This window comes from Sphaerodactylus townsendi, linkage group LG11 (genome assembly GCF_021028975.2).
Source record: "Sphaerodactylus townsendi isolate TG3544 linkage group LG11, MPM_Stown_v2.3, whole genome shotgun sequence".
NCBI lineage: Eukaryota > Metazoa > Chordata > Lepidosauria > Squamata > Sphaerodactylidae > Sphaerodactylus > Sphaerodactylus townsendi.
Genome location: NC_059435.1, coordinates 29,451,998 through 29,478,189, shown reverse-complemented (window position 1 = coordinate 29,478,189; position 26,192 = coordinate 29,451,998). Strand labels below are relative to the sequence as shown.

Genomic DNA, 26,192 nt, shown 5'->3' with positions numbered 1-26,192 from the left:
TCAGGAATATTTCTTAGGAATATTTAAAATTTTTGCTTTAGAACTGTCATGTCTCAAGAAACAGGAGTCGGAGGAACAAAACATAGTACTTTATTCCATAGCTGCTACTCACACATAGCTTAAAATCACTCTGCAGCTGTGCTCAATATAACACACTTACTAATTACCAATTACAGTGCAACAGCTGCAGGCTCTTAAAACCATACAATACATTACACCCCTTCCCCCTAACTCCTGTAATAATCTGGTGGGATTCTCTTTCGCTGCGATCGTCTCAGCTCCCGCTCTGGCTCCTGAGTCTGTGTTTGTTCCTGGTTCTGCAAAACAATTGGACCCTTTGCTGTTTCCTTATCCTGCATCTCCGTCTGCGCCCTTAACGCCCCAGGTTCCTCGGGGACAATTGGACTATTTACTGCTTCCTCATCCTGCAGCTCCATCTGCCCCCTTAACGCCCTAGATTCCTCAAGGACCTGGGGTTCCTGATCTACTGTTGGACCTGGCACTCTCTTCCTTACTTGGTCAACATGTCTGCGGATCACCTGCCCTTCTTCAGTTTCCACCCTATAAGACAAGGGCCCTGTTGGCTGCCTCACAACTGCTGGGACCCAACACGGACCTGCTCCATAATTTCGGACATACACCGTGTCATCCCTATCAAATGTCCGAGGTGCTTTCAACACTTGGTCTTCTTTTCGCGGACGATCATCAACTGAATCGGGATGCATTCGGTCCAGCAACGTCGTAAGTTTCCGATTCATTAGCAACTCCGCAGGACTCCTCCCGGTGGCTGTGCACGGTGTTATGTGCTGTGTTAACAAAAAATTCGCCAACCGACGGTGCCAATCCCCCTCTACTATTCGCCGCAATGCATCCTTTGTTGTACGCACCATCCTTTCTGCCTGCCCATTCGTAGCCGGATGAAAAGGGGCCGAGGTAACCTGGCGAATAACACCATTAGCCAGGAATACTCTAAACTCCTTAGATACAAACGCTGTCCCATTATCCGATACCACCGTATCCGGGAGGCCATGGGTTGCAAATAACTTACGCAGTGCCCTAATTACTGTTTGTGATGTCATTGACATTACTGGCACTACTTCTAGCCATTTGGAATATGAATCCACTTTAGAGCGCAAAGCAAATGGAATACGGCGTGATTTTAGACGTATTGGGGGTACTGAAGGATCAAGATACAATGATATAGATGGACCCTTATACTGCCCCAGTCCCTCAGCAAACACACTCTTAAATTCTTCCACTAGCACCTCCCATGTTAACTTGCTAACCTCATGAATTCCAGTAATTGCAATTCCCAACCTCCCAAACCAGTCCAACCCCAAGAGGCTCGTCCGCCTTCCTTCCACTATTAACAATTTCAAACATCCATCAAACATATGATATTTTACATGGACATTACACATGCCAACCACAGGTACCCTATGTCCTTGATAATCCGTAAGTGGTAAGTCACAAGATTGAATGTCCAAATCACCCTGTGGGCAAAATGTTTTATAAGTGTCCCATGAAACGATGGAGAATGCTGACCCAGAATCCACTTCCATCACACTAGGGACATCCTGGATCTTCACAGTCACCGACAACTTACGCTGAATCTCGGGTTGCACGTGGTTAATTACATCAGCTGCGTAAACACCATCACACTGCTCATGTGGGGTTGGCCAGTCAAGCCAGCTACATGGGGACAGCAAGGTGCATCCACAGAGTGTGTAGCAGATGAGCCGGGAACATGTCTTCTTGGTCCCTGATGCCTTTTTTCTCTGCACACTCTCCCAATATGCCCCCACGTTTACAACAGAAACATTGTGCCTCTTTAAATTTACACCTTTCTCTCTCATGGGGCCCACCACAACTCATACATTTCTCTGTTTACGTCCTCCCCTCTGTTGTGGTGGTCTTCCCATCTTCATTGCACCATGCTGCAGTCTCTGAATTTCACCATTACCCGGGTCTACAGTCCCACTGCCAGCTGTTTGCAATCTCTGTGGGCTCCTGGCTTGTCGCACCTCCCGAGTAGAGGCTGCAGCAAGTTCAAAAATTCAAGGCTTCTTGGTATGCCGTTTGAAAAGTCAAGTCTGTCTTTGCCAGCAGCAACTTTTGCAATGGTGCCTCTCTCAGGCCACAGACCAGACGATCCCTTAACATTTCTTCCAAATTGGAGAAATTACATTGTTGTGCCAACCGCCGTAAGACTGCAACATAATCTGCAATGCTTTCAGTCCCCTCCTGATCACGTTTATAAAAACACTCCGTCTAGCTATTTCTGACGGTTGGGGAATGAAATGGTTCCTTAATGCAGTCAGTATTTCTACAAGCGGTGTTGCTGATAAGTCTCTTGGCGCTATCAATGCTGAGGCGAGGTCAAACACCCCTTCACCACAGAGGCTCAAAAACACGGCTCTTTTCCTTTCTGGGTCTGTTATACCATTTGCCAGAAGATAAAATTCCAATCGGGCCTCATAACTCTGCCACTTCAAAGGAAACTCCAAATTAAACTGTTCCAGCTGCCCTTGAAAGGCCATAATTTACTCACAGTCCTTGCTTCACAAAACTTGCTAGACTCGTCATAAGTTTATCCTCGTCGCCAATTGTCATGTCTCAAGAAACAGGAGTCGGAGGAACAAAACATAGTACTTTATTCCATAGCTGCTACTCACACATAGCTTAAAATCACTCTGCAGCTGTGCTCAATATAACACACTTACTAATTACCAATTACAGTGCAACAGCTGCAGGCTCTTAAAACCATACAATACATTACAGAACGAATATTTATCCCTGACCAAATGTTTGTCCCTGACCAAATGGCCCAGACTAGCCTGATCTCATCAGATCTTAGAACCTTAGCAGGGTTAGTATTTGATGGAAGACCACCAAGGTATACCAGAATCTCTATGCAAAGAAAGGCAATGGGTAACGACCTCCGAATGTCCCTGGCTTTGAAAACACTACAAGGTTGCCATAAGTCAGCTGTGACTTGATAGCATTTTCCATCACTTGATAGCACTTGCCATGTGCCATGTGGATTTCCATGTCTGCACTATTTCATCACAATCCTGCTATTACAAGCTTTTTGGAGACATTCCCTAATGTTGATGAAAAGAGGGACTACGCATCACTCTCCTCATGGATTTCTATTATTGTTTCCATGACGGAGGTCTATGACATTATGCATGGTGTAGAAAAGTGGGCAGAGAGAACCTTTTCACCCTTTCTCGTGAAAGTGGGACTCAGAGCCAACCTCTGAAGCTGAAAGCTGTGTGGTTCAGAGCAGGCAAAGGAAGTACTTCTTCATATAGTGCCTAAACTGTGGAACTCTGGAATGCCACAGAACGTGGTGATGATCACCAACTTAGAAGGTTTTAAGAGGATTGTGGACAAGTTTATGGAGGACAGGGGCTATCAATGGCTACCTTCCTCCTCCTGCACCAGAGGTAGTGTGCCACTCTTATCAGTTACTGGGGAACAGGAGTGGGGGAGGGTGTTGTTGTAGTTGTCCTGCTTATGAGCTTCCTAGCAGCAGTTGGTCAACGACTGTGTGAACACAATGCTGGATTAAATGGGCCTTTGATCTGATCCAGCAGAGCTCATTTTATATTCTTATCTCTTCTTCCAAGTAGTGAGGCTTGTATAGATTTATAGATTTGTATATATTTACAAGAATAGATTGATACTTGTGACACAGTATAAATCTGCTTAAAACAGATGATACATGAAGCTATAGGCTCTGGTTTGCTGATCTGGACTATATACCGAGCTCTGGTTTTTACAGAATCACTAAACCCAAATAGTGCAATGTAAGTAATCATTCCCTACACTAACTTAGTAAGTCCATATCTTAGGCGAGACTTGAACCAGAATCTGCTATCCTGGCTATGGCCCCTTCCGCACACGCAAAATAATGCGTTTTCAAACCACTTTCACAACTGTTTGCAAGTGGATTTTGCCATTCTGCACAGCTTCAAGTAGCACTGAAAGCAGTTTGAAAGTGCATTATTCTGCATGTGCGGAATGAGCCTATGAGATCTAGTCAAAGAAAAGCAGAATATGATTTGTTTCAGAAATTTTACACTTTTCCCCTTGGAAACTCTTTGTTGTGTACTGGAAATCGTGATTTCTCCCTTTCAACAGTATTTCTCATATTCCACTTGCCCCTGAAGTTCCAGTATTTAAATTATTTTCTTTGACTTCATTCCAGCATGAAAAGAAATTCTGTCATTAGGAGTTAATCAATAGTTTTCCCTTAATCTGACTAGTATTCAGTGTATTTAATGGGCATCTGCTGTAAACAATTTTTTAAAATGAACAGAAAACTCAGTGTTGGCGGTCAGATTTCGACAGAATGACATACTGTCATGTCAGTGGTTTACTCTTCTGTGACAAGAAAAATTACGGCTGGAAGGAAATGGAAGCTGTTTTATTGGCACCTCTGTCAATTTGATTCTACTTTTTTGCCATTTTGTTTTCTCCTCAACACACACACACACATACATTTTGTCATTAATGGATGAAGCTGCTATACAAGGCAAGGGGGGAACATTCTGGTACATGTGTATTTAGCACCATATGAATAAAACAAGGCACTCGCATTGCTTTCCTCTCATATCAGTACCTTTGATCCTGCTTTTCTGAATCTCAGTTCCCCAACATCAGAAGAGTCTTAGCTTTTGGTTTCCTAAGTTGAAAAGACCGTGGCCTAATATAATTATAACTTTTGAATGTGTAGAAGCTTTCAACATTTTTGATTAAAATTTGGTCCTGTTACACAATGAATTTAGATGGTTTCAGAATGGTTCTTCCAGTCGTGGGGTGAATCAAGAGCCCGACCACCTCAGCTTGTTCATCTGCACTGTCAGGTTAATTGATTGGGTGTATCTGCCATTAGAAATGTCAAATACTCGTTCCTCTTTGAGCTGAATAGGCATTAAAGTCATTTTGAATGGGAGCCAGGCACAACAAGAGTTTGCAGTGGACAGCAGGAATAATACTGGTGAAGAAAATATCATTTTAACTACATGTAGGAGCAAGAGAGTGCTGATCATTTTGTTATTGGACTGCAACAATGCAGTTGATTGTGTTATGACAGATGGCACTGTGTGGCTGTCGGTGGGAACCATGTAGCCTGGAACAGACTTCTCATGTTCCCCATTCTCCCGTCCCATACACAGGGTGCCATAAGAACCACAATGTAGTAGTGGGCGTACAGTATGAGGTGGAACCATGAATTACCAACTCCAATAAAGTACACCTTTTTGTTTCGGCCCTGAGAACAGCCAACTTGGTCAGAAGCTTGATAGGAATAAGTGAAAAATGCAAGGAAGAAAAGAGCAAGGGACAGTGAATTACTAACTTATTCTCTAATCTAAAGATACAATCCATCAGGAATTTCTATGCAACATTTCCTCTAATAAATAGGCATTATACAAGAGCAAGTGTTGACTTCATTACAGAATTCTTCTCTGCATGAATCATATATTTAGGAGCCACAAGGCTGAAGCATCTGGCCAATTTATCCAACTTTTCATTTTTAAGTATGCTAATATGCTGTTTCTAAAAATAAAAAGGATCCCGAATTAGTGAGAACAAACACAAGGCTCTTTTTTTCTGACATATTAACACCCCTCCATATATTATCAATTCCCTGCAGCAAGTCTGAAAATGCTTTGGTTGCATTAGCTTATCCCATTTCTTTTGGGGTCAGCATGATTTTAGATATTTGGGGATTAATTCATGATAAAGATGCGGACGTGCAAGTAATGTTTAACATCAAAAGGGATGCAAGCCAGCTAAATTTAAGCACTTTGAAGACCTGTTGATTGTGATTAAAAACTTGAGCAAATGTTTAAATCTCTCTCCCTCTCTCATTCTGAAACCTGTGCGCAAAGTCTTTTAAAAATAGACTAGATCAAGCCCATTAATCCATTTCTGGTTATTCTTTATAAAGTTTTCTATTGCTGTAAAGTCACAGATGATTTATGGTGATCATAAAGTTTTTATGGCAAGAAGAGATGTTCAGTAGTGGTTTGCCATTGCCTGCCTCTTCATAGCAACCCTAGACTTCCTGGGTGGTCTTCCGTCCAATTACTAACCATGGCTGACCCTGCTTTAGTTCCAAGTTCTGAAGGGATCAGGCTAATCTGGGCTATCCAGGTCAGGGCCCTGTATCCAAGTATTGTGTACATTTGTTTTTATTTGACTTAGTTATGTATCTAGTTATTAACAGTTATATACCGTATATACTCATGTATAAGTCGAATTTTTCAGCACATTTTTAATGCTGAAAAAGCTCCCCTCGACTTATATGCGGGTCATTAAAATTTTTTGTGTTTTTACTTTGCCGGCCAGCAGGGGGCGCAGTTTTTATGCTAGCGGCACCAAAATTTCAGGGTACCCTCAGAAGACACTACTGATGATACCAGCCAAGTTTGGTAAAGTTTGGTTCAGGGGTCCAAAGTTATGCACTCCCCAAATGAGGTGCCCCTCATATCCCCATTGTTTTCAATGGGAGTTATTAGTAGATTGGGGCTCTACCCTTTTTGAGGGTCCATAACTTTGGACCTTTTCTGAACCAAACTTCACCAAACCTGGCTGGTCTCATCAGGAGAGTCTCTTTATGATACCAGCCAGGTTTGGTTAGAGTTTGGGTCAGGGGGATCCAAAGTTATTGCCCCCAAAGGGGATGCCCCATCCCCCATTGTTTACACAATGGAAGCTAATAGTAGATTTTTCATTTCTGATAATATCCCTCTTAAAATCTAAGTTGGGTTACATTTGGACATACAGATGATGATGAGGAATCCAGTTTTGGAGGATTTTAACTCTTGTGTTTTATCTTGGTTGCTGGTTGAGCTAAGATTTTTGTACTTTTAAAGTTATTGTTGATACCATATTGTTCTTGTTGACCCTCTTTTCCACTTATAGAGCCAGTTTACTGTTTTTCTTTGAAATAAATATTCAAAAACATTTAACCTACTGATGCCTCAATTGATGTAATTTTATTGGCATCTATTTTTATTTTTGAAATTTACCAGCAGCTGCTGCATTTCCCACCCTCGACTTATACTCGAGTCAATACATTTTCCCAGTTTTTTGTGGTAAAATTAGGTGCCTCGACTTATATGCGGGTCGACTTATACGCGAGTATATACGGTATGTATGGTTCTATTTTGGGACCCCTCTGCAGCCCCATATGGACCACGGAATCTTCCAGAACATGAGCTGCTCCTTCCTTCAACAGTTTGCTTCAGTGCCTCAGTAGGGGGTGCTGGACATTGCCCTATCCATTCTTTTTTCACTGTAGCTGAGTGAGTGCTTATGTGTGAGAGTGTTTAACATGTCAATGCCTGAATCTTCTGTAAAAGCAGTATGCAGAAATCATGACTATTCCAGATGAGCCGTGCAAAGCTAACCAGAGTTGCACCCTCCTAATTTCACAGAATTTAGCGGGTTTAGAATAGTATAACACTGTGTAGGATTGCACTACAGATAATAATGCTGATTCAACACTGACCTACCCTTCATACCTCCTTTGCTTGTTCATGTTTATGCCAACATAAAAACTAAAAAATGTTTTCCTCCTGATACACTTCTATAACTTAAGCTTCCACAGTTGGATACTTTTTAATTACTTAGTCATTCCTTTTTCACCATCAACTCCAAGTGGCATTTAAATTGGAGTTTCGCATAGTACTTAATATTGTGCGAATTCTCCCCATAAAAATCCAGCAGTGACCCTCTCAAAGGGTCACTTACTATATATTGCTCAGAACAAAGTCAAATTTAATAAAGTTTTTGTCTGCATTTTTTTCTTTCTGTTTTGCAACCTAATTGATTACTTCCCGTCCTTATGATTATGGCGTTCATAAATCAATTAATGGTCACTAATTGTCTGCGAAAGGGAAAACTAAATAATGCAAACTGATTATGTTGCACGTATGTCTCTCTGTGATCACAAAGAAGAATACCCAGAAATATTATCTTAATGAATATCTCTGGCTTTAGGATTAACAACAGCGATGGATTTTTCAACTACAAAGATGGTCTCCCAAGCCAAAAATAAAAATTTTTAAAAGCCACAAAGAACATCTAGCACAATGGTTCTCAACCTGGGGGTCAGGACCCCTTTGGGGGTCGAACGACCCTTTCACAGGGATCACCTAAGACACTCTGCATCAGTGTTCTCCATCTGTAAAATGGATAAATGTTAGGGTGGGGGTCATCACAACATGAGGAACTGTATTAAAGGGTCGCAGCATTAGGAAGGTTGAGAACCACTGATCTAGCATCTTCCGTTTGGTGCATTGCTACCCCCCCCCTTTTCCCCTCAGTAAATAAAGAAATAGAGAGAGGGGTTGAGTTGTATTTTGGTCTACATTTATTAATTCATCGCCATCTATGTATATATTATATTTTAGATTTTGTACAGAAGTTGATTTTTAAGGGGCAAAACAATGTCATTTTGGCATTGTTTATTTATTTTATCCATTAATTAATTAGATTTATTTAATCAATTAATTTATGACACTTGTTATATTGATATTGTGATTTTAAATTTGTAAGCCACCCTGAGCCCAACTTTGGCCAGGAATTGGATGGGGTACAATTTTTTTTAAAAATAAAGGCTATTACCCAATCTCTGAATTTACTTGAGGTTACTGTCAAGAAACAATGATGAAGCAGAAGGGTAATTGATTAGACTTGTGACAGTTCTTGAATTGTTCTTGTGGGTATTTTAAACAATATTGTCTGCTGTGTGCACCATCACTTTCTGTGTTTAGCTACTAAATTGCAACAAAGATCACTGTTTATTGGTTCAAAGTCTGTAGAAATAGGTGATTCAAAACTTTTTCTTCTGCTTACAGGAAAGCGATATTGAGGCGATGGTCAGTTATATGGAGAGCATCCTAAATACCAGCTCTTTAGGTGAGATGATATATTCTTTCCAACTTAGGCCTGCATAGGTATTTCATTTTCTATCTGTCTCCTGCTATTTACAGAAGGGGACACTGGCAGACCAATTGTTTTCCAAGCTGAAAGTCTGAGGTAAAATCCCTCATGTGTTCTATTACAATATCTCAGTTAAATGGTGACACTTTCTACACAAATCACTGAAAACATTTTTCAGTCCCCCCTTTTACCACAATGTATGTCCATACTCACCCCCTTGAAACAATTCCTGGCCACCACTGTGTGATTATTTCCCTTTTGCTTTGAGTGGTGTTGAATCGATTCTTCAGTACCTCAAAGCTCCTTTCTGCAATTCTCTACTGCTCCTATAATCAATACCTTAAAGATTACCCTCCCTAAAAGAAATTTAGAAAAAAAAACCCTAGAAATGAGCAAATAAACAGGTGAGGGAAAATGGTGCCCAGGACAAAGTTCAGGGAAAGCAGAGAAGTGTGGCAAATGTAGTAAATAGATCGCACAGCAACTGAAGACATTTTCAAAACATTTCAACTAGAGAATCATTTTAAAAGGGGATACATTTAAAACATTTTGAAGCTGCAAATAAAATTGTTTTTTTTTTGGGGGGGGGGGCTGTTAAAAACAAATGTGGAACCCCATGGAGGAAACGTTTTATTTGCAGCCTCAAAACGTTTTAAAAGGTTTCTGCAAAAAGACTCCTTGTCAGAAAGGACCCTCTGTCTGAGACTCTGGAGGGTTGCTATTAGTCAAAAGAAAACACTGAATTAGATGAACCAGTGGACTAACTTAGTAGAAGGCAGCTTCGTGTGTTCATGTTTCCCTTTAACAACTTGTAATTTGATCATAAATTGCAGGTTGGAAATAACATTATCTGCACGAAGCAATGAAAACTGTGGGTAGATTTCTCGAAAATGTCATCATTTGAAGCCATTAAAATATTGCATACATAGAAAAAGGAGTGAAAACAGTCACCCAGTTAGAAAGATTTATTTAAGGATTTAATGTAGATTTGATTGAAGTTCCTTTTGTGCTTTATAGAAATGTGAGGAATTGTGGTGAAGAAGGTGGGGGCTTGTGGATAAACCACTCTGACAAAACTTTAATGTTATGTAATCAACAGATAAGCAAAGCAAGAGAATTGTTCTTAAAATTATAAGGGGTAACCGTTACATGAATGAAAATATGTCATGAGATCCAATGCAAAAGCTGACAAAATACTGAATGTAACATAACATTTCACTTAGGAAATTCCCAATGAATTTCACAGTGGCAGTTCAGCCATTTTACGTGATACCGTCTATGTATGTAATTTACCTTCTGAGGCTTAAGTGTCTAATTCTAATAAAGTGCAATTGCACTTAGTAATAAATATATATTTATCACTGGAGTGCTGTGTGGTTTCTGGGCTGTATGGCCGTGTTCTAGCAGCATTCTCTCCTGACATTTCGCCTGCATCTGTGGCTGGCATCTTCAGAGGATCCTCTGAAAATGCCAGCCACAGATGCAGGATCTGATGATCCTTTGAAGATGCCAGCCACAGATGCAGGTGAAACGTCAGGAGAGAATGCTACTAGAACATGGCCATACAGCCCGGAAATCACACAGCACTCCAGTGATTCCAGCCGTGAAAGCCTTTGACAATACATATCTTTATCATATTTTTAATTACTGTGACCCATCCTTCTAGGTTCCCAGCCGGTTTTACGGATTGGGTATAGCTCCCTTTGATTTGTTGGTTTTACTTGAGACCATGAAAAAAGGCACCAACTGCACTAAACTTCATGGACCAGAGATGTGATGTATTTCATAACTATGCTAGGACTATAGATTCATAATACAAGAGTGAATGGGTTGGTTATCTAATCTTAAATGCACTGTTATGCCCCATTAAAAACAACTGAATCTTATGCTAGTGGCCTTTTGTGCTCCAATCATAACCCTCTTTGCTTAGAATCTTGCTGATTACCGTGGTACTTGTTTCAAGTAAGCAAAGCTGTTAAAACCTGGGGGCTTTTTGTTTGTTTTCTGAATGTACAAAGGAGGCACACCAATCAGCATATATATTTGATTTAAAAGGGGTATAAATAGAGGAATAAGATCACCATTTATTGGAACATTCATAATCGCTTTCAGAAAGGTCACTATAGTCTGTTGATGGTATGACAAAATTAAAAACTCTGAATAATAATTATAATTGAAGTCCCACATGTAGGAAAAACTTGATTAAAATAAAATTTTGCTATTTATCTCTTAGCACATAAGGTCATACTCAATTGATTTCAATTGATATTAACACATGTTGCAATGAAAGGAACAGCATTAAAATTAATTAATTCATTTGGGGTTAGATAGGATAGATCACTCTCAGTTAATATACCATATCTCACATTAGATAAAGTTGTGGTAACTGTGGATTTAATTGTGTGTTAAACTTAACCCCTAAATTGCTGTCTGTTATAATTAACTGTGAATATGCATATCTAGTGAAGGTTTCATTTTGTGTTGATATACTAGCAATCAGATTCTAAATGATAGATGTTTGAACTGTTACCGTGGTCTGGATGCCTCTAAATGACTCATTAGATGAGCTGGCAGAGGACTGGTACAACATATACAGACACTTAGGCACATTCAGGGACTAGAATGTTTAGAGTCCAAAGGGTTAATCTGGAACTCCACATGATTGGCTGAGAGAACTGCACAGCCTTCTATAATCAGAGGACAGGGGGTTCTGAGGGAGAACTAAATTGATAACCAGAGTGAATGGTTGTTCTGTTGCAGCTCTGTTCTCTGGTAGCTGAAGGCCAGTTCAGCATGAGCTATTGTACTCTGATTAAGAGCTGGGGAGGACAGATTTCAGTTAGGAAATCTGTGCCAAAGTCCAGGAGTTAACCATAACACAGTAACACTGACTAATCACACTGGTGGCTTGGTAGTTTTCTCTGAAGAGAACCCCACTCACATATGGAGCAGAAAAGTTCCTAAGGGAGGGTATAGAGAGAGCAGATTGGCGCTTCCTGAGGAAGAGCAGCCATCCTTCTAGCCATCCTTCTATGAGAAGCACCATGTGAGAGAGACACTCTAATGAGAGACTGTCTTAGAGATAGTGTTCAATGTTTTGTGTGAATTACACTTACCTGAAGATAGACATTATGTTTTTTTAAACAAAGACCTAGAAAGACAAAGCACTATAACACCTATATAAGAATATCTAATTTTTTGGCCAGAATTTAAGTGACTGTAACAACAGGTGGCCCTAAAGTCCAGTGGAAGTGAACCTAATCGATGCCTGATGTGAGACCCTCAACTAAGACCCTCCTTTTGAAGCTGATTTTAAATGAAGAATGGTGTTCCGTGAATAGGAGAGAAACACCTTTTTCCAAGTGTACCTGTTCCTTGTTAAGCAAACAAGTGAATTTGCATTAGAGCTGGGAGGACAAATGCTACTTTTGCAGAATTTGGTCCTTCCTCTAAAAATGTTTCGAAAAGTTAAGTTTTCATTAAATATGTTTTGTGCTTTACCTTGTTTCTGTATATGTCAAAATCATATTTTTACATTACATGTCATGGAGTAGGACATTTTTAAAAATTAAATAACATCTCACTCCCAAAATGTTAACTTTTCAGAACTTTTAAATGCAGTATGCACTAGCAAAGCTGGGAATTCACAGAATCTATTTACACTTATCATTATACTAGTGCTGACTTTTTTTTAGTTACAAAAGTCCTAGTGGCCCAAAGGTATAAGGTGACCACTGGTGGACTGGGATAGTGAAACTGCACGGAACCCTGCCATGTGGCTGGTCCATTGCCAATGTGCTTTATCTGGAGCCAAATCAGCAATGAAGAAATCACATGAGCCCCTCCCCATGTGGCAACCACCCAAGAAAATAAGAGGCACCTGCAATATTACAACTGGTAGCTGATTGTGTTTAGTATTTGCTTTTTAAAAATATCCCACCCTTCTTCTATGTCTAAGGAACTCAAGGCACATGATCCCTTTTCCTTGTGTTAAAGCTGCAGTAGGTTGAGGGGAAATGACTGGTCTAAGATTGCCTAGTGATCTCTGTGGCAGATTGGAACCCAGCTAGTCCAGATGCAAGTATTGTAATTTATGGTATCACATTGGTGAAAAAGCAGAGGGATTGTATTTTAAACACTGACTTTCTAGTGTAGAAACTCCATCCTCACCCCCCTTTGTAAGTTTAAACAATTTCAAGAAGGACTGTCACATAAATAGAACATTATATCTGGTGCAAGTTAAAATGTAAATAATGTACTTAGAGTGAGGGGTGTTTTTTGCTAAATGCATTAAGCAATTTGTTGAATTTTAAAAGATCAGTATTCAGTCCATTAACATTAATGAATGTTAATGTTCATTAAACATTTACTGATTGCAAGTTGCAACACAATGCAATGCATCTATAAAGAATGGCAAATTGTGACTGCTTTATTTCTTGCATCATGTCTCAACTTATGCAACTATTAGATGTTATACATTACATAGGAGCTTCTCTTGTCCACTCTAATTGTTTTGAACAAATGTGTTCTGAAGCGATTTTGAAAGCAGATTGAGCAAGCAATGCACAGTGGTCTGTTCTACACAGTGCACTAAGACATCCTGGGGACCTTTAAAAAAGGCGTTTTGGGAAAGAATTCTGCACAGCTTTTTTCCCCAAGACATCCTTAAGATGCCTTATTTTAGCTCAAGGCATCATTTAAAAAAACATTTTTAAGTGCACCATTTTTCCTTAAGGCACCTGCAAGATGACCGCTGCAGAGCTCAGGAGGTGTCTTATTTTTTCCTGCTCGACCGTTTCACTCTCTGGTCAGTTTTCCCTCTGCCCAACAAATGTGCCCAACATTTTGTGTGCTGCTGAAGGTTGCTCCAGGACATTGAAAGTGTTAGATTTCGTTTAGAGTCATGGATATGCCCAGTAGTGTGTGTGAATGCAGTTTGTAGAAACTTCTCCAGAGACATAAATGTAAAAGGTAAAACTTACATTTATTCAATCATCTTCAGTTCACAACTTTGTTCCAAGAAAAGGTAGATAGAAAGAACCCTAGTCTAAAGAGAATACTTTCCCTATGACAAGTGGGCACAACTAACGCGCCATCACGTGTATGGAAGTGAGTGGATGCTGCAGTGGGAAAGGCCCCACTGAGCAGGCTGCCATTGACCATGCGCTCGGTTCAAAGGCTAGAGCAGAAGTGAAGCTAGCATGGGGAAGAAAGGAAGTTAGTGGGCGGTCTCCTGGCCCAGACAAGGAGGCCAAACAAGAGAGGCAACATCACAGTTAGAGTGAGATACACAGCACCCCCCAGTGTCCAGGCATGCAGAAGTCGCTTATTCCAACACTCCCTCTCGACACTGCATGCTTTCCAGGTATACAATGTTCAGCTTGTCACGCAGGCTTTGGAACTTGTCTCTTGGCAGTGGTTTGGTCAAGATGTCTGCTGTCATCATATCAGTAGGACAGTAGCGAAGTTTCACAGTTCCTTCTGCCTGTAAGAGTCTTACATATTGATCCTTAATTCCAATGTGTTTAGTACGTGCACTGTTCTTTTCTGAAAGAGAAAGAGCTATACAACTCTGGTTATCTTCTAGCATTTGTACAGGTAAAGGTTCATCAATACCAAAATCTTCTAACAACATTAAAAGCCACTGTAATTCTCTACATGCCTCAGAAACTGATACTAATTCTGATTCAGTAGATGAGTGAGCAACAACACTTTGTTTACGGCTAAGCCCAACTTACAGCACTTTCCCCATAGAAAAACACATAGCCACTGGTAGATCTTAGATCTGTTCTTTCTCCAGCCCAATCTGCATCAGCATATCCCAATAGTGTGGGATCTTTAGTTGCTGGCAGTTTCAGTTTAAAGTCTAAAGTACCTCTTAATGGTTTTTAGTATTATATTGTTGTTATCGATTTAATTAATTGTATATGTGAATGTTGTTCACCGCCCAGAGCCCCCAGGGGATGGGGCGGTTTATAAATCGAAACAATAAATAAATAAATAAATAAATAAATAAATAAATAAATAAATAAATAAATAAATAAATTAAGTACCTCACCACTCGTTTAACAGCAGTCCAGTCTCTTGTGGTGGGTGCGCTAACCCTTCTGGACAATATACTCACAGCTGTAGCAATGTCAGGTCTGGTTGTCATTGCTAAGTACAAAAGCTTGCCTATTGCAGTCCTGTAATCATTGTTGTCAGGTAGCAAGTCATCAGGTAGTACTTGTCTGTAGAAATCAGAACACATTGGGGTAGGCATTGGATTGACACCTTCCAGGTTCAGACTCTGTAGCAGTTCCAATATTTTCTGCTTCTGGCTAAGAAGATAGCTTCCATCTGGTTCACGTTCGATTTGGATCCCCAAGTAGAAGCTGGCATCTCCCAGGTGCTTGACTTCTACTTCCTTGTTGAGTTGGGATATAATCTCAGCACCACAGTCAGTTTCATTTTCATGGCAAGTAATCAAGTCATCCCAACATATGTCAGGATAAAATGTCCATACTCCCATTTCTGTGCCTGCTATAAAGACAGGGGTCTGCATTGCCTTGTTTGGAAGTCCTGGACTTAGTAGCATCTTGGCATAGCTTATCTGACCAAGCTTTAGCTGCTTGTTCTCAATCCATAAAGTCCTTTCTGAAGTTTACAGACTAAATGTTTATTCTTTTCATCTATGAACCCTCTGGTGGTTGCTTCCATATAAAGCTCCTGTTCAATTTCGCCATGCAAAAATGCGGTTTTAACGTCCATATGCTCAGTTCTCATTTTTCTAGATGCAGCAATGCTTAAGAGCATTCTAATTGTGAGAATATTTTTTTTACAACAGGTGCAAAAGTCTGATCATAATCTGTTCCATAGATCTAGAGAGAGAATCCTTTAGCAACAAGTCTGGCCTTATATCTCTCAATCTGGACCTTCTGCATCTTGTTTAGCTTTTAAAACCCATTTTACAACCGGAGTAACGCTTTTTATCCTTAGGTAGTTCTGTGAGGAGTCCCACGTTTGGTTTTATGTAGTGCAGCTGACATTTCTTCTTGTTCTGCCTCTTTCCACTTCTTTGCTTCCTGGTTCAGGCATTCGCTGTAACTCAGACCATGAAGCTGGTTCATGCAGTGTGGACTTGGCGCCTTACAAAGGTAGGTAAGTTTCTCGGCTGGAACTCCCTTGTTGTTAGGTCAGCGATGAGAGGCGCCCTGAGGGCCAAAGGTCTGTCTGCCTCCGCAGTAGTCTGTGACTCCTCTGCCTCACCTGTCCAGGTCTGGGATTTCCACCCCTGCTCCCTCTTCAGGGTAGTGAGCATTTTGCTGGCATCTGCAACGGTGATGTCATCCTGGGACCTCTGGGCGTATGTAGGATCATCTGGTCATTGCTATCGCCATCTCCCTCTGAATGAAGGGTCATCCATCCGCGGCAGGCTTGCCATCTCTGGAATTAAGCTTCGCCACAAACTGCACAACTCTGCATATATAGTGTAATTTGGTTAGTTTCTGGATCAAAATCCTGTATCCTTTACTTTTCTGGAGAATAGCCCAAAAATATACCTGCTTTAGTAGGTAGGGTCTAGCTTGGATCTCTTTTCTTCTTTGGTATGTGAGCATAAGCTTTACATCCAAAGACTTCTTGATGTGTTCTACATTTGGTTTCCTGCCCATGCCACTTAACTCATATGGAGTTGCTTCTGTGGCTTTGGTTGTGCAATCTATTTTATGTAGGTAAACTGCAGTCATTGCTGCCTCTCCCCAGTGCTTGCAGGGGAAGGCCTGAATCAATGAGCATGCACCCGAATCATGTCCATTATATAGCGATTTCTTCTTTCCAGAAATTCCATTTTGTTCTGGCGAATGGGCTACAGTAAGTCTGTGTTGGATCCCATGTTCCACTCAAGAAATTGTTTATAGATACAATGGAATTAGTATTCACCTCCCATGTCCTGTTTGAAAACACTTGGGTTTCCTATTAAAACTTTATTAGATACCATAGCAACATGAGTCTCTTAATTTCTGTTCAGTCTGAGACTTTTCTTTTAGCAAATAACAATACACAGTGTATCTCGAAAGTAGTCAATACCAATAAAAGACAACAGATAGGTGTTATTACCAGTTGGCGGACGGTGCTGGTTTGATTGGTCCCACATAGATCCAGGAGTGAATTAAGTCAAGAGGCTGCTTAGAGCATCTTTGGCTTTGCTTTGGGAATGAAGGCCTAGTTCCCTTTCCTCTTAAACAACAATCACACAATTGGTTATCATTGGGACAGTCTTTTATGGAAATACCTGTTACCAAGTCCTTGCTTTTCAGCTTCAGGGTGGCCTCTTTATCACGGTGGGCAAACCTCCTATGCCAGAGCTCCAAAGACTGCTGGGTAGAAGTTACCTTGGCTGTGCAGGCTTGTGGTTCCTCACAGTCCAGTTCAAAGACTCCATTTCTTAGGGTACCTGTGGAATATAGCTCACCATCGCGTGAAATAGTGCATACATTATTCTCAAAGTGAACAGCAAATCCTTTTTCTGATAGTGTGGGGACACTGATCAGATTAGCCGCAAGGTCTGCAATGTACAGGACATTTTCAGCCACAATCTCAGTTCCATTACCATCCAGTTGGCAATGTAAAGTAACTTTGCCCTTTCCATTCACTGGGATCTGTTTTCCATTGGCTAAATACACATTGCATCCAGCATCTCTGTCTAACTCATTGAACAAAGCAACATCTGAAGCCATGTGCCTAGAAGCACCGCTATCAATAATCCAAGGCTTATATTTTTCATTAGTTTGTATCATGTGGGGTTTGTGCAAAGTTGAACGGATTTTTAGGAGTAAAATCCCTTTGTCTGTGTGAATAAGCAGTGTGAGATGGCTTGTCTGCCAGTCTCAGCATTCTTATTACGTCTGACACTCCCTCTGGAGGTGACCAGGTTTATTACACTAGAAACAGATGGGTGGGCCTCTTCTCCCTCTTTCCTGTGGGATTGTATTTTTCTGTATTCAAATGATTTAGTTCCCGCCCCTTGCCTCTGGCTTCTTGGGCAATGTAACTTTGAGCCATTCTTCCCTCTGCTCTCAGAGAGATACTCTTGCTGCTTCATGCGAAATTCAGACCCTAGTTAGTCCTAGAATTTCACCTCAAATGTGCAGTCTTTGCCATTTACGAGTAGAGACAAAAAGCTGAAGATATTTCTCAGGCAATGAGCTTAAAAGCAGGAACCAATTTTCAGTTCTTCCTCCAGAACTGTGCCAGTGGTTGCTAACTCTATCAATCAAGGATTCAGCAATTTCTCTATATATGGCAATCAGCATCCCTCCATTTTCTTGCTTAATTTGATTGAAAATAGTTCTTTGAATAAACTCACTTTTGCTATTTCTGTCTTGCTCTCCAAAGACCCTTTTTTTAATGCTTCTAGCATGTCTCTTTGGCAGAATCTTTGTCCTTTAACATACACCAGTTGTGAGCTTTGTGAGAGTACTAACAATTACATTTCATGGCCTTTTCATCTGCTCTTTGCCATCCTAGTCTCTTCATTTCCACTTTGTTTGGTTTTGGTGTAAGTTAAAACAAAACCTATGCCCCTCTTCCCTTTATTTGGGATTGAATTCTGTAGAGCCATGAGTTAAAGTTCAGGCTTGTAAGCTTCTCAAGAATTGCCTTACGCTGAGCCATTTTAATGCAAAAGGCTTTCTCTGCAATCTCAATTAGTCACACACACAAGAAAGGGGAAGCAAGCTTTCAGGCTATGCAACCTTTTGTTACTCGCTGGCCTGTTTAGGAGCCAGGTGAGCAAGAAAACACAATAACCAAGGGGCAATGGCTGCTAAGCCATGCAAGGAAAAAAAATCTGCTCCAACTTTAAAATATCTGGGCTTCAAAAACAACCATCCCCTGCTACCATGTTAGATTTCGTTTAGAGTCATGGATATGCCCAGTAGTGTGTGTGAATGCAGTTTGTAGAAACTTCTCCAGAGACATAAATGTAAAAGGTAAAACTTACATTTATTCAATCACCTCCATTCCACAACTATGTTCCAAGCAAAGGTAGATAGAAAGAACCCTAGTCTAAAGAGAATACTTTCCCTATGACACAAGTGGGCACAACTAACGCGCCATCACGTGTGTGGAAGTGAGTGGATGCTGCAGTGGGAAAGGCCCCACTGAGCAGGCTGCCATTGACCATGCGCTCGGTTCAAAGGCTAGAGCAGAAGTGAAGCTAGCATGGGGAAGAAAGGAAGTTAGTGGGCGGTTTCCTGGCCCAGACAAGGAGGGCAAACAAGAGAGGCAACATCACAGTTAGAGTGAGATACACAGCACCCCCCAGTGTCCAGGCATGCAGAAGTCGCTTATTCCAACAGGAAGGTCCAATCTTGGGTGGCTTTTCAGTCTGAAAAATATATAGTTGTACTCAGCTCTTCCTTATTTTTGGAACCCCCATAAGCAATCATAGAGGCGTATGGGGGTTAAATGGCGCCCGGAGGCAAAATCCCCTCCAGGCGCTCTCCCCCGTGCAGAGCTCTACTTAGTTGTGAGGTGGTCTACAGCCCCTCTTTCCAGTCCAGCAGCCAGGGTGCCAGTTTCTCTTGAGTCCCGGTTGCTGGGTGGGAAGAGGAGCCAAGAGCAGGAAGGCATCTGGTCACATAGGGGGCTGATTTTGTGCCCCTATGTGACCAGATTAGTTGCACCCAGGGACATGGGTTAGTCCATGTCCCTGGGCAAATACGCCACTGAACATGATCCCTTTTCTGTTTCTCCAGCTTTCTTGCCAGCTTAAGTCATATTGCTTCAGGTCCCATTTAGGGATCTAAATATTGGCCATTCATAGTGTGTGTGTGTGTGTGTGTGTGTGTGTGTGTGTGTGTGTGTGTGTGTGTGTGTGTGTGTGTGTGTGTGTGTGTGTGTGTGTGTGTGTGTGTGTGTGTGTGTTCGTGTTCTGGATCCATAGTTGCATGTGGGTTCTTAGCTTCTGAAAATGCAGGTCATTTTCCTCCTTCACTGTTTTAAGTGGACATCTATTCAAGACTGGTAACTATCACCCTTCCTTGAAACTCTATCCATTTTCCACTTTCTTTTGGTTCTAGTCAGCCCTTATATACTTTGTGTCTCTGTGTGTGCTCATTGCCTAAACATATTCCTTGTTTTCAGTTATTATTAATAAAACTCAATTTGTTAATTATACAACTGCCTGTTCATTTGAGAATTTTCGCTCAGGATTATCCTGGTATAAACAAGTTATCGATCCCAGTTACCCCTTTCCCAATTAAAGTGGAGACTGCCCACCTAGGACAACAATGAAGGCAAATCAAAGTAAAATTGGTTATTTAGCTTGATTTCCCAGGAAAGCTGAGAAAGATGGCTTTAATAAACTCTTAGTTTAAAGGAAGCTGAAATATTGCAACAATAAAAATATCTGGGACATTGCTGGAGCAAAAGTATGTAAACTACTTCCTCTGTGATGCATCTTACAAATATATTTACAATTAAACTGCAACAACAGTGTTTAAAAAAACAATGTGTTTTGTTTCTTTTTATGAAAAATACGAATATCTTAAGGTCTCTTTCACATAATGAAAATAACAGGTCTGGCACCAAAGATGGGGAAATTAATCCTCTCCTCTTAATAGGCAATTTTTTAATCCATGAATTTGCACAGCCGTGTTCTCTAGTTCCATGAGGTACTGATGGATCTCCCCCAATTTCTGTGAAATTAAAAATAATATATAGATGGGACAGAACAAAGTCATCTATTGACAAGTGTTGCTTCAGTTACATAGTTAAAATAACTGGAAGGTATGTCAAAAATTGTGGAACATTAAAATTATCTCAGTTTACAATTTCCCATAACTCAGTAAGATAACATAAGACCCGTAGACTGTATGCATTCATTAAGGATTTTCTTCTGCAAAGTTCTCCCAGCCCCCACCCCGCAACCCCAAATATCTGGCCCATGTTCAGTGGATTGCAACATGAGAGCTGCTAACCCAAAGGAGCTTGGTTTTTTTTTAATGTTGAGCATAGTCCACTGACTTAACGTCACTTATCTTTGTAGGTTAAAAAAAGTATGGTACCAGTACTACCCATATATTTGCGGGATGTAATTTTCCTTTAAAAAATATTGACAAAAGATGCAATCCTGGAATCATTTGTAGAGTTGTAGGTATGATTAAGTTCTGGGGAATAAAAGGATGAAGTGCAAGACTGTAGTTGAAGAAAAAAAAGCAATTTATCAGTATTCGAATTTCTCTCTGAGGAGAACATGTCAGAATTAAGTAATTTGCATTCAGCTGGCAAATTAGAATTGCAATATAAATGCCTTTACTGACAACTCTCTGTCTGTTATATTATCCTGCTTTAATTAAGCTGAATTAAATTACTTGTTCACAATGGCACACTTGTGCAAATTTGGGATTATTGAATTCTACTAGACTCCTCACATAGAACATTTCAGGAATAAATTCCTCTCACGCTGGGGAATTGGAAGATAACTCCTGTGGAGCTTGAGAAAATGTTGGATATATACGGTATGTGAAAGATGAAATTGGTACAGGGCCCTTATGGTTGCACTGAGTAACATTCTCATAACTAAACTGAGTTTTCTCAGTCTTTAAAGTTTCTTATACATTGACTTCTGTCGCTGTCTCAGGGTAAGGCTTCTAATACATTAGGAGACAGTGGTTTCTTAGTAGACCATGTGTTGAGAAGTATACAGATTTTTAAAAATGCTTTAATATGTGTTGCAATATAAATATGACCACAGGTAAAGACTTCATTTTAGCTTGCTTATTGCAGTTATGTTTTCAGAAACATCTGTATGATGTTGTCCCTCCATCCATCCTGTTTTGTGTCTGCCACTCATGATTTGCTGTACTCTTTCCCAAGTTGAATACAGTCTTTTTTTCAGGCCTTGCCCATATCAGTGCTATTTTCCTTAGTTCAGTCCCTGCGAGGGCCATTTTCCCCTTCTGCTGAAGAGTTTTTTCCCCCAGGCTCTTTCAAACAGCTGAACAGCTGCGGATCAGCTGTTGTGGGAAGAGGTTTGCTGAACAATGGAAAAGCTGATAAGATTTGTATTGTGGCCGTGTATTGCGGTGAGCAGTGTAGCAATGGGGCATGCAGATTCCACTCTCATGTGCCTCCACTCTACTGAATGCTGCTTCCACATCACGGTCACTATTTGGTGCCTCATGTGAAACTGGCCTACATCTGAAGAGTCCTGTCAGGTCGCATTTCAGCAATTTCAATATGCAGTTTTAGCTCAAAATAAAAGCAATTATTGTGAAGAAATATCTGGCTGCTATAAATATCTTGAAAAAACAAGGAGAGAGGGATGAAGTCATATCTCAGTTTATTTTCTCTTTATGCTCTATGTTCAATGCCACAGAATTTTCTCACATGAAAGCTCTTCTCAGTTGTGTGGGCCATTGAACTGAAATAATTCTTGTGTTCCCTGTGCCCTCTGAACCAGGTCACCCTCATGTGTATTTAATTAACTAATTTGTATTTGAATTAATGCTTCATTCCCTTGTGCCTTCCCATTCCTGGCTGCCCTTGACTAGCGCTTTTGGATCTGTTGTAATGCAGAGGCAATCAAGGTGAATAAGGTTGTGTGTCTGTGCATTGATTTGTAGGTTCTGGGACTGTCACCAGCATGACTCCACTGGAGCCCGGGGGATCGAGAGCTCTCAACAGCACCATGGCGGCAACCAAGCTGAGGCGTATGAGGGAGTAAGTCTCCTACTGAAATGTTATTGAGAGACACAGATGCTTTTTGACAGACAGTAGAGCCAAAATAACTTTGATCCTAGAGTATTTATTTACAACCAGCTAATAGCCTGCAGCAATTGGAGAGGAAGGGATTCCTTATAGTGCCAGAATCTGACCTCTATACTTCTTCCAGAATGTGCTATTTCTTTTGAAGTCTGGTGTCTTACCTCAAATAGTCCTTCAGCGGCTCATTCTGCACCTCTTTATTATTTTGGGAGTCAAAAACTTATCACTTGCCTTTAAATATTAATGTTCAGAATTGTGCACCTTTTCTGCATCTGCTCCCTTTGGCCTTTCACCAGGTACGTATTGAAAAAATAATTTTATTTTAATATACTGGGATTTTCCAGCCTGTCTGACTATTTAAATACCTTGTTACAAACTATTTTTGGCTCCTAGCATTCAGACTAGATTAATTTACTTGTGATTTTTCATCCACCAGTGGAACTAGCAGCGCTGTTCTTATGCAGTTATTCCTGTTGAAGTTATTCCAGTCTGTCTGGAGTACCTCTGCATAAGACTGCATTGTACATGCCCTGGCACACATGTTCTTCATATACCAAGGATTACATGGAACTTTTGCCATTTGAGGGAAGTAGCTAATAGCCCTCCTAGCCCTTCATGAAATAAATGTGAAATACGACATCACTTTGTGTGTGGTAAAAATATTTTATTAACAAAATTGGTTCAAGGTAAAAACAAAGCGTAAGGCGCAGCATGGGGGTCTGATCTTATGACCTGTGTGCTGGGCAGCACGAGTGCTATCCCCCAGCCACCTAAATTTTTCTCAGCACGCCTGCCGATGAAAAATTAACACACGCTGGAGCAGCTGTGAGATTCCAGATGGGAGGTTGCCACTTCCTGAAGACTCTTTGCTGCCAGGGGCGCAAGCCATAGAAGCCCACGTCTGAGCAGGTTACCCCTTGGCTTGCTCCACCCCTAACCTCATAAGGAGGTTCCCAAATAGCGGGCATTTTTGCCCACTGTCCCCCAAGCTAAAGATCAGTCCCCCATGCGCAATGGGGAGGGTTTAGGCCAGACCCGTCCTAAAATAGGCTGCCTGACCCCACCTCCTCCAGTGACATCAGGGCGCCAGGCGTCACTGCCTGGCGCCCTGGAGGCTTTTTGTTCCCGCGTGGCACAGCAAAGCCGGAAACCTCGCGAGCTGTTGGGAGCTCGCGAGGCAATAGGGAGGGTGGCAGCCACCTAGGAGGCTGTCCCTTCCCCACCAGCAATGGCGGCCACGGTAAGTCGCAGCCGCTCTTTCCAGAGAGATTTAATTATGCCCTGTATCGAATATATTATGCCCTGAGCTATATCTCAGTAATATTTTTGTTCCTTTTGGGCTGACTTGCATTTACTGCTCCCTTCAGGGTAGCTTTTCTGTTCTTTACCCATCCATCTCCCCTGCTGTTGTCCTACATAGAAGTGAATGGGCCAAATTAATTGGCAGTACAACCGTAAGAATACTTTTCTGACAGTAGGCTCCATTTCACAGGATCCTGGTTAGGATTCTTAGTAGGCTTCCTTAAGATAACACCGCACATGGCCTACATTTAGAAAAGCATCACAAAACAGTTACGACTTGGTACACTCTGATGATACTGAAAAAATATCATTATGCAATAACAGGAGGACTCAAAAACAGACATGACTGATCCTAGGGGCAGATGCAACATCAACTACATGAGTCCATCATCAAACATGTTTTTCCCCATTAGTGACAAATTGAAACCTAAATAACAGTGGTGAAACCTAAACCTAAATTGAAACCTCTAGTCCCTTTTGCATTTTTTTGTGTGTGGTAATGTTAAGCAGACTGTTTTCTGTGCGGTAATGTTAAGCAGACTATTCTCAGATCTGGACCATGATTCCATAAAACATTTTACTACTTTTTCCAACAGTAATTTTTTTTGCCATTCTTGAAACTTCCATCAACAATCAGAGCAATAGGATCCTGTTCACTCTCTAACTGCTGAAAGTAACTTTTAATCAAACATGGGCAATCATGATAAAAGAAACCATGATACAAATAATCTCAGTGGAAATCATTTGTGCCAAATTTACAGTACTGGGAGGAGAGTAATTTCATAGCTCTCCAACTTTCTAAAAGAGGGATAAAAGTAAAGGTCTTACAAATTCTGTATCTGGCTGAACTGGTAAACTGCACCTAAGACCTTTAAAATTACTGCAATTTTTCTTTTTGACAGTGGATTAGATAGATCCCACGAATCTTTTCTGTTAACAGTGGTGATTTCTTTAAGCTCAAAAGTATAACAATGTAAGAAGAGCCCTGTTGAATAAGACCTGTGGTCCATCTTGTTTGGCATCCTGTTTCACACAGGGGCCAACCAGTTGCTCTTGCTTGCTAACAACCAGGCATGATCGAACCTGAGGTCCTTCCCAGCATTGCTTCCTGGCACTGCTATTCAGAAGCTTACTACCCCTGAATGTGGAGCTCTCCTTTGGTCACCAGGGCTAGTAGGCACTGATAGCGCTTGTCTCCATGAATCTGTCTGTGTGTGCAAAGTGCCTACAAGTTGCAAGTGAGAAGCAGAGGTAGTTTGCTTTCCTCTGCAGAGTCTTCCTTAGTGATCTCCCTTTCTAGTATCAATTCTGTTCAGCCACCAAGGATTAAAGACATCGGGCTGTATTATGCCAGCTGCCCTCAAATATTAATTGGTCTAATCCCTTTTAAAGCTGTCTTTGCTTGTGACAATCACTACAAAAAACCTTGAATTAGTGGAAGAGTCTTTTGCACCAGAGGAAAATGCCACCATTAGAATAAAAGTTCTGTGGTATCTGACCTAGAACCTTTTAGAAGTCATGTCCATGTTGCCTTGGTATTAGCAATCTCATTGGTTAATAAAAGTCTTATATTCTCAGAAGAACAACCATTTATGGGCACTCCCTTTCATCTCAGGACTCATTTGCAGCTTCGTGATCTGGGCCTTTGTGCACGCCTGTCAAAGAGAAAAAGAATAAATACCTAGTAGGCGTAGCATTTATACCTTTCATTATGATGGAGTCAAAAGTAATAAAAGCATTAAAAGGAAGAAAATGACTCTGAATGTGTAGTGTTTCATGTTCTTTACAAAAAAGCTAAGAATACATACAATAAGTCAGAGTTTAATGGCAATGACATTTATACTGTGTTTTAAAAATTCAATAAAATGCAGATGGATAAAATGGAAAGGCTTTCATGGATCAAAATTTAAGTAAATTAAAATCTTGCAACCCATCAGTAAATGCCGCTCCTTCCACTTCTAGTGTCTTCCACTCAGCAGCAAGCCAGGATCAGGCAAAAAGCTTTGGGGTTACCTGCTGAGTGTAAGTAAAATTGTCTTTCAGAAGCTGGAAAAGAAAGGTGATATTTTTGTTCTGCCTTCGTGAATGGCCAAACTTCTCTTACTTAAAATGCATTAAGGGGCTGTGTATATAAGCCTCCTGTGCATATGACATTAGCATCGAATGCATTATTT

The 26,192-nt window shown here is 40.8% G+C and overlaps 1 protein-coding gene across 1 annotated transcript in view; it reads left to right on the top strand.

Moving 5' to 3' along the window:
- LOC125441134 (serine/threonine-protein kinase Nek11-like) overlaps nucleotides 1-26,192 on the top strand; it is a 56,454-nt gene that overhangs the window by 20,966 nt on the left and 9,296 nt on the right. The window contains exons 4-5 of the mRNA XM_048511484.1: nucleotides 8,880-8,940; nucleotides 22,575-22,671. Of these exons, the coding sequence (XP_048367441.1) occupies nucleotides 8,880-8,940; nucleotides 22,575-22,671 (158 nt within the window). The remainder of the gene's footprint in view (nucleotides 1-8,879; nucleotides 8,941-22,574; nucleotides 22,672-26,192) is intronic.